Source organism: Physeter macrocephalus, chromosome 19 (genome assembly GCF_002837175.3).
Source record: "Physeter macrocephalus isolate SW-GA chromosome 19, ASM283717v5, whole genome shotgun sequence".
NCBI classification, from domain to species: Eukaryota; Metazoa; Chordata; class Mammalia; order Artiodactyla; family Physeteridae; genus Physeter; species Physeter macrocephalus.
Window position 1 is genome coordinate 35,308,477 of NC_041232.1, and position 14,611 is coordinate 35,323,087.

General features: G+C 32.3%; 1 protein-coding gene across 1 annotated transcript in view; it reads right to left on the bottom strand.

Annotated features, from left to right (window-relative positions):
- Positions 1 to 359: 359 nt before the first annotated feature.
- The window catches only part of ROCK1 (Rho associated coiled-coil containing protein kinase 1), a 151,807-nt gene continuing 137,555 nt past the window's right edge, over positions 360 to 14,611 (bottom strand). Inside the window, exons 24-32 of the mRNA XM_024120556.3 lie at positions 14,213 to 14,306; positions 13,245 to 13,333; positions 11,836 to 12,024; positions 10,820 to 10,979; positions 4,663 to 4,733; positions 4,371 to 4,459; positions 1,342 to 1,420; positions 921 to 1,182; positions 360 to 571 (exon numbers count right to left, since the gene is read on the bottom strand). Coding sequence (XP_023976324.1) covers positions 360 to 571; positions 921 to 1,182; positions 1,342 to 1,420; positions 4,371 to 4,459; positions 4,663 to 4,733; positions 10,820 to 10,979; positions 11,836 to 12,024; positions 13,245 to 13,333; positions 14,213 to 14,306 — 1,245 coding nt within the window. The remainder of the gene's footprint in view (positions 572 to 920; positions 1,183 to 1,341; positions 1,421 to 4,370; positions 4,460 to 4,662; positions 4,734 to 10,819; positions 10,980 to 11,835; positions 12,025 to 13,244; positions 13,334 to 14,212; positions 14,307 to 14,611) is intronic.

Below are 14,611 nucleotides of genomic sequence, written 5' to 3' on the forward strand. Positions count from 1 at the left end.
TTATTTTGATTAAAAAAAAATCTGCCAACATAGTTAAAAATAAAATAAGCAAAGTTTTACATGAATCTATTTACATTAAAAAGGGGTAAACAACAGTTGTTTAAAACATTAAGGGCTAAATATGTACCACAACCAATGACAATAAAACCCGACATTGAACTAAATAAATATGACATTTATAAACATTTTTAGCTTCTAACAGGAATCAGTTAAACTAATTTGTAAAGTCACTTCAAGTCATATATAAATGCCCAGCTACAAATGATGACCTTTATGGGGAAAAGAACAATTGGACTTTGGATTTTAATAGTTATTATCCAATCACGTACTCACAGTTAAAAAGATTAACATTTCAATCCTTACCTAGTTTTTCCAGATGTATTTTTGACCACTTTCCGGAAAGACTGATTTGCAGTGGATCTTGTAGAAAGTGTTCGAGGCGACGCACGAACAAAACCAGATGGTGGATTCTTAGGAATCTTCTTTACTAAATGAGTTACCCATTTTTTTTGTTCATCCTGAGAACATGCTAGTAGCAGCATATCTCTTGCTGATGTTACATCATAACTTACTATTTTAAGAAAAAAAGAGCACAATTAAAGTCACATAATACCCAAAAGAGCCTTATCAAATGTTCTTACAATTTAAAGAGACTTTTTATGCTTAATTATGCTTGGACAATATCTTTTCTTCTTAATTCAATTAAGTCAGAAAATTTAAAGAGAAAATATTAGTCATAAACTAGTAAGAAAAATAAAGTAAAATCAGAAATACGCATGTGGCTCCACCAGTGCCAAAATATTACGTCTTACTATCTCTTTTCAACGTGGTATAGGAAGTGCCACACCTGAAGAAGTTATTTCATTGGGATTTAAGTCTCTAATTTGTTACATGTTATAAAAATAATTTTCATGCCTTACCTTTACATGGAGAAATTAAGTCCTCTTTCTTATCTAAGTGATCTCTGTGGCACTTAACGTGGCACCTTCGACATTCCAGGGCAGGGGGTGGCTTAAAAACATGCCAGAGAGGTTTGGCACAGGCCTCACAGTTGGCGGGAAAGTGGTAGAGGGTAGGAATGAACTCATGACCTTTGTGGTTTTGAAAATTAGTTTTCTCAGCTTGTTGTACTGGTTCCATCTCTACGTCTTTTCTACATTCACCTTCATTTGCGTATAATATCTACATTTAGGAATGGTAAACAGAAGATTAAAAAAAAGGTCTTAATCTATACATACAAGTTTTACATGTATAAAAGTATTGGGGTATTTATATTTACTTCACAAATACACTTAGTACTTAGGTAAAGGATCTTCTAAAATTATACTTTCAGATTTTTACCTGGAATATTTTAGGAATTTCTTCAGTTTCAGCTCTGTATACATCTCCTTGGGTTACAGGACGAACATGAAACAATTTACTAAAATGAAAAGAAATATGATATAGGCCGTTAGAAAAACTCATTTATAGCAAAAGACAGATATTTCGTTGAAGGGAACACAGAGGTGGCAAATAAGCATAGGAAAAGATTAGTCATTAGAGAAATGCAAATTAAAATCACAGTAAGTATCACTATACTCCTATCAGAATTTTTAAAATAAAAATAGTAATAACACCAAATGCTGGTGATGATGCAGAGAAACTAGATCACTCATACAACTGTGGTAGAAATGTAAAACTGCAGAGTCACTCTGGAAAAGAGTATGGCAATTTCTTACAAATCTATATATATGAAAAACTGTACATGAATGTTCACAGCAGCTTTATTTTTAATAGGCCAAAATTGGAAAAAACTTAAATGAATGGTTAAACAAACTGTGATACAGTCATACGATGGAACACTACTCAACCACAAAAAGAAAAAAACTACATCTTGGATGGACTTCAAGGGAATTACACTGAGTGAAAAAAGCATATCGAATGTTACATACTATTTGATTCCATTTACATAACATCCTTGAAGTGACAAAATTATACAGATGGAGAACAGATTAGTGGTTGCCAAAGATTAGAAAGGAGTACAGAAAGCGTGCTTCCTATGTCTATAAAAGGGCAATGAAGGATCCCTGTGATGGAACTATTCTATATTTTAACTTGGTGGTGGTCATACGAATCTATACATGTGGTAAAGGCATGCAGGCTGGAAAGGCAGAAGTAAAACTATTATTATTTGAAGATGATATTACTGTATACGTAGAAAAGCCCTGTGGAATCCACACACATACACAAAATCTCTAAAACTAATAAGTGAATAGCAAGATGAAGATTCAAGGTTGATATATATAAATAAAGAGTGTTGAAATAACCAGATATCCACATGAACAAAACAACCCCCGCCCTCCTGGAAAAAAATTAACCTCAACCACTACTACTTTTATTTTTTCTTCTTTTTTGGCCACGCTGCGAGGCATGCGAGATCTTAGTTCTCCTACAAGGGATCAAACCCATGCGCCCTGCAGTGGAAGCGCAGAGTCTTAACCACTAAACTGCCAGAAGACCCTCAACCACTACTTCTTACCAAACATAAAAAGAAACGAGATCAATCAGAACTTAAAAATAAAACCTAGAAGAAAACAGAATACCTTCACAATCTTTGGGCAGGCAAAAATGTCTTGGACAGACTACACAAAAGGCAATAACCCTTTTCAAACAGTGATACATTGGTTTCCATTAAAAGACACCATAAAGAAAATGAATTGGCAAACCACAGATTGGGAAATATTTGCACTACATATTCCTGACATAAAATTTGAATCCAGAATATATACAGAACTTCTGTAAACCAACCTTAAAAAGATAAGCAGCCCAATTAAAAAATGAGCAAAAAGACTTGGAGACACTTAAGAGATACAAATGGCCAATAAATACATGGAAAGATTCTTGCCATCATTAGCCATAAGGAAAATATTAACTACAACAAAATAGCATTTCACATCCATTAGAACAGCTAAAAGTCAGACTGACAACACCAAATGTTGGTGAAGACGTGAAGCAACTGAAACTCAAATATTGCTGGTGAGTATAAACAGTATAACCTTTTTTGAGAACTGTTTGGTAGATTTATTTACACAGATTTACTATATGACCCAGGATTCCACTCCTAGGTATTTTACCCATGAGAAATGAAAACTTAAGTCCACAAAAAGAATGTTCAAAGCAGTCTTATTTAAAATAGCTCTCCTAGAAGCAACCCAAATGCCCATTAACAAAAGAATGGATAAACAAACTGAGATATATTCATTCAATGGAATATTACTCAGCAATAAACAGAACAATCAATACACACAGCAAAATACTATGCCGAGTGAGGGAAGCCAGGCATGAAAGAGTACATACTATAAAATTCGATTAGTATGAAGTTCTAGAATAGGCAAAACTAAATCTCAGTGATAGAATTCAGATAATCTTTTTTTTTCCCCTTGAGGAGGCACGAGTGAGCTTTTTAGGGTGATAGAAATGTTCTTTATCTTGTACTGGGTTTGATTATGCGGGTGCTTACAACTGTCAAAACTCACTGAACTGAACACTTAAGATGTATGTATTTTATTGTATGAAAATTACATCTCAATAAAAAGGTAAAACAACAACAACAAACTCTCATCAACATAAAAAGTATTTAAGTTAGTTGAAAGATGTCTTTCTTATTAATGTTTATGTATTATTCCAGTTAAGCTGATTATTTAAATTTTCACAACTAATGCCTTTTTTTTAAAATTGAGAAATAAAATATCAGTACTCTCTGGTACTTGCTCAATTTTTTTAACATTTTAACTATAATCAGCTCCACAATGTTTAATTACAAAGGAATGGCAAAACTTCATTTTAAGTTTATATTTCTCTGTCGCACCCACCACACTTCACTCTGAATTTATATGTTACTGCATATATTTTACCTTTCCTGCTACTAGTCTGTAAGCTCCTCAAATATGAAACTGTCTTACTCATTTTACACAACCTACAACACCTATGATAATACAGGCAGCAGTGCCTAAGAAATGGTTTTAGAATGAATACAAGGAAAAAAACCTAAGCTTATTACAGACCTCTTTGACCTATTATTAAAAAAAGAAGATATATTTTATTTCCTTCTTAACAATGACCACATAATCATATACTTTGAGATGTTCCGTGAACATAAAACCAATAAACACTTGAAATTAAAAAAAAATTCTCTTTAGAATATATCGATCAGGTATGCAAAATTTCCCCTCATATTTTGATAAAGATTTAATATAGTTATTATTTAAATTTGTTAAGAAAAGTCAATAACGTTTAAATAACAAAATATAAACTAAATGGTAAGTCTAAAAATAATTGATTATCGTAGGTTAACACTCAACAGTCTTAAAATTCAATAAAAGGCAACTTACTCAATGTCCAATACCATAGATGGATTGGATTGTTCCTTATCTTGTTCATCGTTATAGAACAAAATTTTTTTGCTGCTTACCACAACATACTGAAATGAGAAAAAAGGGGGAAGAGATAAGAGCAATATTAACTTGGTTTAAAGTGATAAGCATAATACTTGCCATTTATGTCTAGATCATATTGTATTAATCTAAAAACAATGCCAATAATAGGGCAGTTAATACAAGTTGTATGCTTTAAAAGTAAAATATGTAACAAGATATCAATTAGAAAAACTGAGGCATATTGTACCTGTTTCTTCCAGCCGTATCTTTTGATATTTCCTCTATTTGGTATTGAAAGCCAACCTTCAATTCTTGATTCTAGAAGAAAAAAAAATATAGTATTCAGCCTTAAACTGTCACAAAAGGAAAAGCTATTACAAGTTGTCTGACAGCATGCAGCAGCAGGCATTCGAACACAGCTAAATGAATAAGTGCTATAATTTGCTCTTTCATGCTTCAATCACACAAATCAACTTTAATGGCCATACAAATACTGCAGAAAAAAATTCCAAGCCACTTTCTGCATAAAATTAACATTTAGTACTCAATTATAAAAGTATGAAGTAACAACAGTACCCTTAATAGCCAGGCAAGACTGGAATGGATTGCAGCTTAAATGGGATATGATACAGAAGACTTTAAATATCATTTAACATTCATATAAAAGTATTTAGCAAAAAAAAAAAAAAATGCAGCAAGTGGAACAAATCAGAGCCATGATTTACACAAGAAAGAGCAAGCAAAAGTACACAAGTGTCCTATTACTCACAGAAGATAAGAATAGAAGATAAATAAATAAGGAATGCAGGCAGAATCAACTAGATATAAAGAATAAGAGACAAGTATTTTATTTGTTTTCTCAGTACAATATTCTGATAAACTTTTTGGTAAAACAACCAAAACAATTTCATTAAAATTGTCCAAATTTGGTTGGGAAGGGGTCCCTAATTCTAGTGGTAAATCCAATTACAATTCTTAGCAAACTAAAAGAGGTATAAATAAAGCCTTTCAAGTTTGTAGTATCAGAATTTAATAAACAGTAAAAGAACACAGAATTCAGTTGGTAAAACTGCTAATGTTTTTTGTGCATACCAGAAATTCTTTGACTAATTTGATCAATGCATTTTATAATTATTATTACTATTTAAATATAATTAATGTTTATTAAAAAATATCTGGGGGAAAAAGATGATTCCATTTAGAAATGATTATTTGATATCAGGTTAGAGATAAGAACATTTAACTGTTTTTTTAGATCTATTATATTTGAAACACAAAAGAAGGGACAAGTAACCAACTGTAAGGTACAATGCTATAATGTGACATTATACCATGGCTCAAATCATGACCCCTAAGGGGAATATATATTACCCTCCTCCATATAACTTAAAAGTTATGAAACAGTTCAGTCTTACAGTAATGATAACAATAGGTAACATCTACTGTACATTTATTATTTCCCAAGTGCTTTACAAGGAATACCTCATAAATAATCTATAATAGTCCCATGAACATAGGATATTATATTCTTAGGAATATAGGATAAGATAGGTTCTACTATCATCCTCCATTTACAAATGAAGAGACTAAGGTTTAGCAAGGTAAACTAACTTGCCCAAGGGTAATCACAGCAACTGTCAAAGCTCTAGGGTTCACCCAGGCAGTTTAATTTCTGAGTTTAAATTCCTAGAGCACAATGATATTCTTTCCTTAAACAAGCTTTGCAGTTAACTAAATCAGGAGTAATGTTCTTGTTCCAACTTCTTCCCTGTACCTAATGCCCTATGCTTTTGTTATTCCCCTTCATCTAAATTGTTGTTTTTGTTAAAGTGGAAGAAATAATAAGAAACTTCAGTTCAAAATGATCCCCTTCTTCTCCCAAGTTTTTTTCTTAGTTGCCGTTATTTAGTTCATCAATAATTAATTTGTTCCATCAGGCAGTTCCTTGGTAAGTTTTGTGAGAGCAGGGGACCACATACTAACACTTTTTTAAAATATATACTCCAAGGCATCTGACACACAGAGTAGGTACCTGATACACCTTTTTTGCTTATTTTGCAATTCTTTTTTTCTGACTTAGCCAATTAAAGTCACCCTCTATTTAAATAATGGTTGTAATTTAAAAACCAAAGGGCTGCTTTATATTAAATAACATACAGAAGGCTGTTGATCATTCACAAATATTCTGTCGTAGAAAAGGAAAAAAGTTATTGCTAGGAAAATTTCCCTTCAGTGTGCCAAAGTCCATTTAATACCCGTAATTCCTCACTAAAAATAAAAGATGTGAAAGCCGCTGAAATCTTGACATTTATACAAAATTGTGTATGCCAAAATATTCCTCCCTCCAAGTTATTTCTCTATGAGAATAAATGCCAAAAATATTTATGCTTTCTGGCTCTAGGTTTGAAATATATTTTCAATGAATTGTTGTATGTTGAAGACTGTATGACTGAATGTATGTCATTTCAGTGTTCCTATAGAAATTTTATACATCAAAGGCATTTTATGAATTAAATAAGCCCAATTTTATATTTGCTCTAATTTAAATAAAATGAAGAAATTAGGAATTCAAAAAAGATGCTGAAGATATGTGAAGGTTTTTGCCAATTTAAAACAATAATGTTATAGGAGAGAATCTTAGTCTTTCCTTCTGGTGAATTCCCTTCAGAGAAGCAGGTAAACTAAGCTCGGTGATAAATAAAAAAACTACTTACTCCTGTCTTACATGCAAGTTAATATACCAGGTTTTTTTTTTTTAAGTATATAAAGACCTCCTTCAAAACTATGACCACTTGTGACCTAAGTGGCAATCTGAAAGTATAATGCTCTAAATTCTATCTTTTACAATACAAGCACAGAAATCAGCTTCTCCAGATAAATAAAAGAAATACTGAGGACTTCTAAGTCTAGATTATTATCAATAACATACTACTGAAGTACAAAAACAACTTGGTCCCAGGTTTTACATATTTGTAGAGCAATCTGAACTTACAAAAAAATTTAGATGTGCATTACTGCAATATCAGCAATTAACTCCTTTGCCCAAATAAGAAAGAGGTTAACTATATGTAAATCAGTATCAAATACAGCCAATTTAAACATCAAAGCTAACCACTGAAGACTACCAAAGTTTACTTGATAAACTACATACTGCTTAAGAAATAAAGGTAGAGAATCACTCCAAAATTTTAAAATTATATTCAGAAGTGACATAAAAAAGAAAAAAAAATCAATGCTCAAGAATTCAGATGTACTGATTATCTCCAATCATCAATTAGATTTGGGCCAAGTCAGAAACTCTTATATACTCAAATACTTGGAAACATACCAAGAAATCCACCATACACAGGTTTAAGTTACAAAGTCTGAGATCAAGCTGGATGGAAAGAGAATGATGCAGATAATCTATAAGAAATAATGAATATTAATGGAATGCTGATACCAGTGTTCTTAATGCTTCACCTATTTTTACATTCTTTTCAGATTCTTAGGTCAATATTTCCAAAAGGAAAGGAAAAAAACAAAGAAGGAGAGCCAGATATCACATTAGTCTTTCTGTCATCTAGGCAACAGGAAAACCTTAACCCTAGAGGGTAACCTTTATATTCACAGTGCTAAGGCCACAACCTGCCACAGAACCAAAAGGAGGATGAAGACATAAGAGAATGAAAGTGATATTAAGAACTTCAAAGGGTTATAAGTCAGAGAAGGATAACCATTTTCTCTAAGGTTTTTAGAATTGGGAAACTTAGTGAGATTTAATCTAGTTAATGACAAGATGCCAGCTGAGAAAATGACAGAGGCTGAACTCTAAATAAACAAGATAATTAAATGAGAATCTTTATATTGAATGATGAAATCTAAGAGAAATAAAGTATATTATCAGTTTAACCACCTAACTACTTAAAAAACCATCTTACTGAACTAAAAATATGATCAATATTTCAAAAGGCCTTCATTTTAACTATTTAACTATTCTAAGACCTCCCTTTGTAAATCTGTAGTTTAAATTTATTTATCAGTTTTCCAAACTAAGTAAAATTAATTATCACCTTCAAAAAAATCTTTCAGACACTTGAATGATATGTAACTCTCTCAAATTAAGGATGAATACCACATCAAGTTTCCGTAGTGTAGTGTTATCATGTTCGCTTCACAAGAATGAATACCAAAATTCTTTACAATTCTTCCTAGATATTACCGCAAAACCTTAACTTTATTTGCCAGAGATCTAGTAAATGGCAGACTTAGTACAGATTTTCAATTTACTAGTAAAATATCTGACACAGAGGTAAAATAACATTGGTAATGATTATCCATTAATTTCTACCTCCAATATGAAAGTCATAGTCTCCCATATGAAAAGGTTCAGCACTAGAGACCTCTGTAAAGTTCAAACTTAGAACACAGTTAATAGAGAAAGAGATACCCTAATTGGTCTCCCTTTATAGCAATGGAGAATGGCCACCAGAACGTTTTTGTTTTCCCACTTTGTTTGAACTCTGAAATCCTTAAAAGCAAAATCTCTGAAAATACAAAGCTATTCTAAATATTATACACTCAGAATGGAACCAGTAGAAAAATTTAAAAATCTCTTTGCTGACTGACTCCTGAGTGGATTTATTAGGTCAGGATTCTGAAATCTAAATGGATATCTCACCTAAGTCTGCCAATCAAACCATCTGATGATGCTTTGAGTTTAGCCTTCCTGAGTAAGCAGGATGAAAGATAAAACTCATTACCTGCCCCCAACCTCATCTTTCCATTCAAATCCTCTAGATAGCATTCACCAATAATGAATCAGTCTCTGAAATGTTTAACTTAATACAAAGAAAACCAAGGCATACATAGTAAGACATTATAAAAAAAGTTAAAGGGAAATGGGTGGGATAAAGATAAAAACCTCGTCAGGATATTTAACCTACGCTACAGAAAGAATTCTTTTAACTAAATAACTCTAGAAATATCTTGGGGTTAATGAAGAGGGAACCTAAACTACAATTTCAGCTCAGCAAGTGAAGGAATGTAGACAAACACCCCTAAAAGTCATACTCTTTCTTAACTGATGATTAAGTCATAACTTTAGAAAGATGTTCAAACAACAGCTGAAGCTAGAGATTCTTATTAAATCCAAAGTATCCTCTGATAAGGATGTGCACCTACAAGATTCTCAAGAGGCAGGAGGTTTCAGAGAGCCAAAAATGGGAATACAGAAGGAATTTCTTGACCACTGGAGTAAGAAATATTTATTCCCTGCCCTTCCCTTTCCAGATATCTCATTTTGGGCTAGCAAAGCCACCAAAGAATGAGGGCAGGGATTACACAGAATACAAATAAGAACTGAATTCACTTCCTACTTTGAGTCCCACTTTCTTGACCAAGAATGATAACGTAAAATTTTCTAAGTAGTCTATCAAGTTTCTTATATCAAATTCTCAAAAAACAAGTAATATCTGTTAAAACAGATCCCTATTATATCAAATGTGCTGATTCATATCTTTTTATGCATTATTCAGGAAATACATTAAATAAAATCTATTTTCAAGTTTAGGACCACGTTAACAAAACTTTCAAGACCTTGAACTAAGAATATGTAGTAGGTAAAATGTGTTGTATGAGTATGTATGCCTTTAAAATCTGTAATGCATGTTTTAATATATATAACCTATTCATTTCTAAATTGAACCTGTAATATGTGTATTGTTCATCTCTGTTAAAAAGACATAAATGTACTATAACCTACACTACAATGAACCCAAGAATGAGGCTGTGTTTATTTTTCAATTGATTCTCCACTAGAAAAAAAAAAAGGAAAAAGAAGAAAAAGTCTGAAATCCTAGCTACTCGCTTTTGCCTCTACTTGACTCCCTGCCCCCTCTCTGCATCTTCCAACCCCTTTTATCTATTTCTCCAAACTTGAAACTTCAAGTCTGATTAAAGTTTATCACTATAGTATTAGGTGGGCTTCTATATAGAGCTGCTGTGGTTCTGATTATTAAGTATAGTTCTTAGTTTTAGCACAAAAATACATAAAACACTGAAGAGCTGCTACTCATGAAAACATGTACAATCTTCCTTAAATGGTGAGAGTTGTAGCAGCAGTTTCAACTCTCACCATGGCATTAGGCTGTTTCAATATTGATTCATAAACGTCTTCAAGTTTCTATTTAGTTAGAGCCACTCAGATCTATTTTAATAGCCTAAGACTGCTTATGACTGCTTTTATTCTATAAAATGCACTAGGTATACAAATGTCATCAGACTCTGGCTATCAGAAACATAAATCCCTGCTTAAGAATCCATGGACAAAACAACAAAGAGGTAGAAATCCAAATGAAAGAAATCTACATTAATTTCCATGACGTTTAAGCAAACTTGAATGAAGTAACAGAAAATATTCTTACCTGGAAGGTTTCCATCAGTTTCATCAGCACTAGGAAAACTAGCAACACTTGTAGAATCTGATAGGTCCAAAAGTTTCGCACGCAATTGCTCAATGTCACTCTCTTTGCTAGCCAACTGCATCTGAAGTTCATTCCTATGTGTACATTCTTCTACCAATTGCTATTTTTAAAAAAAACCAAGATAATATAAAGAATCAAGATAAAAATTTCCAACATTAGAAATTAAGAATTAGTGGAACTATAAGTAACCTAGAATTGCTAATACTAAAAATTTACTGTAAACTTCATGAATGTTTACTACCACAGATTTTAATACAACTATAAATGTGCAAGTTATCTTCGTCAGTAATACATTGCTTGGATAAGCTCCTTTTCTCTTTGCTTTATATAAGTTTTTTTTTTAAATACAAAGCATCAAAAACCAAAACCAAACACCTGTTAAAACAATAGAAATTGCTTTTATGGCTTCAAACAAAATAATTTAAAAGATATAGAAAGCTTCTCAGGATGGTAAAACCATAAATGATGGAGTCAATGCTTGTATCTAAGTCTGTCTAAGATCAGAGACCATGTTCTCAATTTTGTGCTATTAAGGTAGGAAGCATCAAAAAATTAAGCTTGATATTTTGAAAACTGAGTCCTTATCGGAGGAAACAAAAAAGCTATAATACTACAATTCCACTATTCCAACTATAGTCAATATTATACCAGCCATATCTCAATTTCAGTCTGAAGCCAAAGAGGCAAAACCCTTGGTTGTTTCCCTAAAAGTAGCATCTCTAATCAAGCTGATGCTAAGGGGTAAAAATTACTCAAGTCATAGTTAATAGGCAACAGAGTATCCTTCTATTTTTTCAAGATCATGGTTCAAATTAGAGTAACAGTAATCAAATTATGGAGAATATAAACCTAAATATGATTTTTATACTAAAAAAACTAAATGAGATCAGTAGACAATAAGTATATACAGTAATAACAATTTAAAATAATCCTACAAGTGCAACACACAACCTTACCGCTTGCATGTCATTCAGTTCCTTCTGATGTTTCACTACCATCTGGTTGAACTTCTCTCTTTCTTGGTTGAGTTCAAGTTGTAGCTTTCGATTTTCCTTTTCTTTCTTTCTCAAATCCTGTGTATTAGCTTTCTTTCTATCAATTTTAAAGTCTTTCCGATTCATAATTTCTGCCAACTTGTTAACAGCCTATTAAAATATTAAAATGTTATTAATAAGGTTCTTCATTGTAGCTACCCAATTTAAATCTCCACTAAAAATATATATTTTTCTTCAAAATCAGGAAGCAGGACTTTTTGTGTATGTGAAAATTAGGAGAACCTAATGAATGTTGGAATATGATAACTGGTAGCACAAGTAACTATTACTGATTCATCTCATTGTTCAAATGTAAGAACCAGACAGCCTTGCAAAAATCCAGTTATTGTTCAACAATTATTCAGCACTTATTATACTGCAGGTAAGCACTCTGATAGGCACTAGATATAAGAACAGACAATACAATTATGCCCCAAAGGCATCCTACTCTGGTGGAGGATCTGGATAAGCAAGCATGACATGACAGTACAGAGTGATACTGCTCCTTTTTTCTCTTAAGTGTCCCTTACTTTTTCTTTTTTCTATTGGATTGTCTTTTTCTTTTTTGCAGATGCTCTTTATATTTATCTATACATGCTGCAAATATTCTTCCAAGTTTATTTTCTTTCAACTTATGTTCTTTTGGACTTTTTTGTATGTAATAAATGTCAATCTTTTTCTTCATGGTTTCTGTTTTGGTATAAAGGGAAGTAAAATCTCCACGGAAGGATTTTCAACAGGTATTAAGTGCATTTTTGAAAGACTACTCTAGTTGAAGGACTGTTGAGAGGGAGAATAGATTAGTGGTAAGGAGCTATCAAGTAGAAAATATTTATTTTACTGTAAAAATCAACTGAGGTACACAGTACCTTATGAAGAATTTAAACTACTGGATAACTTGGTAAAATGACAAGATACCAAGTTTTAGTGTAAAAAATCTGATCTAGCTGCAAAATACAAAGCAAAATGATACCTCCACCCCTTTTAAGTTTCTTACTCACTCCTCATTCTTCTCTCTTGACTTCAGTCAAGTATGTGGTTTCTCCTCATTAAGTTTTCCTACTGTCAACTGTAGGTTTTCTATACAATCTAAAACAAATTCCTCACTAATCAGATGACTAGACGAATTAGCTTTCTTAACTCGATTGAAATCCTACTTCCTGAATAAGTCTTCCACATTTAATGAAGAAAGAATATTACATTACTTGTTCTAATGAAAAGCTTGAACCTTATAATCTGTTTTAAGAAAAAGGACATGAAGAGAAAATATTAACTTCTGAATATATGATACTCAAATACAAACACATGGAAAAGGCTAAGAGCATGTATACCTGTGTTTTAAGGGTTCGTTCTGTATTGATATTCTTTTCAAAGACAGCCTTAAGATTATTGATCTCCTCCTCCTTCTTCAGTTTATATTCTGTCAACAAATTATATAAAATGTTATTGCATGGCATTAATTAATTTCTGCCTTGCAAAGTAACAATGAGATACTTTTATAGAAATTGTGTAATGGATTCAAGGTTTATTTTAAGCAATAAAATATTTAATTCTTAATTAATTCTTAATTAGTTATTAGTAACAATAACTAATTATTCAAATTAGTATATACCACATAATAACTTTCAGTAACTTCATTAAGATATTTTTCCAGGGCTTCTCTCGTGGTGCAGTGGTTAAGAATCCGCCTGCCAATGCAGGGGACCCGGGTTCAAGCCCTGGTCCGGGAAGATCCCACATGTGGCAGAGCAACTAAGCCTGTGCTCCACAACTACTGAGCCCGCGAGCCACAACTACTGAAGCCCGCGCGCCTAGAGCCCATGCTCTGCAACAAGAGAAGCCACCGCAATGAGAAGCCTGCGCACCACAGTGAAGAGTAGCCCCCGCTCGCCGCAACCAGAGAAAGCCCGCACATAGCAACGAAGACCCAACGCAGCCAAAAATAAATAAATAAAATAAATAAATTTATTTTTTAAAAAAAGATTTTTTTCAGTTCATTGAGGTATAGTAGACAAATAAAATTTTAAGATATTTAAAGTGTACAATGTGATGAATTGATATACACATACATTGTGAAAGGATCTCCCATAATCAAGTTAATTAACACATCAATCACCTCACATATTTACCTTTTTGTGGGGGGTGGTGGTGAGAATATTTAAGTTCTACTAAGATAATACTTAAGGCTACAAAAGTTATTTAATATATGAAAACAAATATTTCAAAAACCTAATGCACAACATAAAGATTTACCTCTGAACTTGATTTAACTTATGAGTTTTAATAAAATCCTACATACCTTCCTCTGCCTTCCTCATTTTATCAGTTAGCTCTTCATTTTCTTTTCTTAATAATTCAATATCTTTGGTTAGCATACTGTTCGTTTCTTCGAGCTAAATAAACAAAGCACAGAAACGTTTAAGCTATACAGTCTCTTTGCTAGTCCCATATTTAAAGCAATAACCTTTAAAAAAAATACTTGCATTTTCCATAGATGAGGACAGGTCAGACATTGCTTAATTATAAAAACATCTGGTTTCCAGTTTAAAATACGTGGATATAATTAAATTCAAAATATTAAAAAAAATTGTTAGCTTCCAAAAATTATTTCAGTGTGTGTGTATATACACATTACATATGAACAGAAGGAATAAAAAATGTAATGAAAAGAGAACGAGACTAGAAACTAGGAAATGTG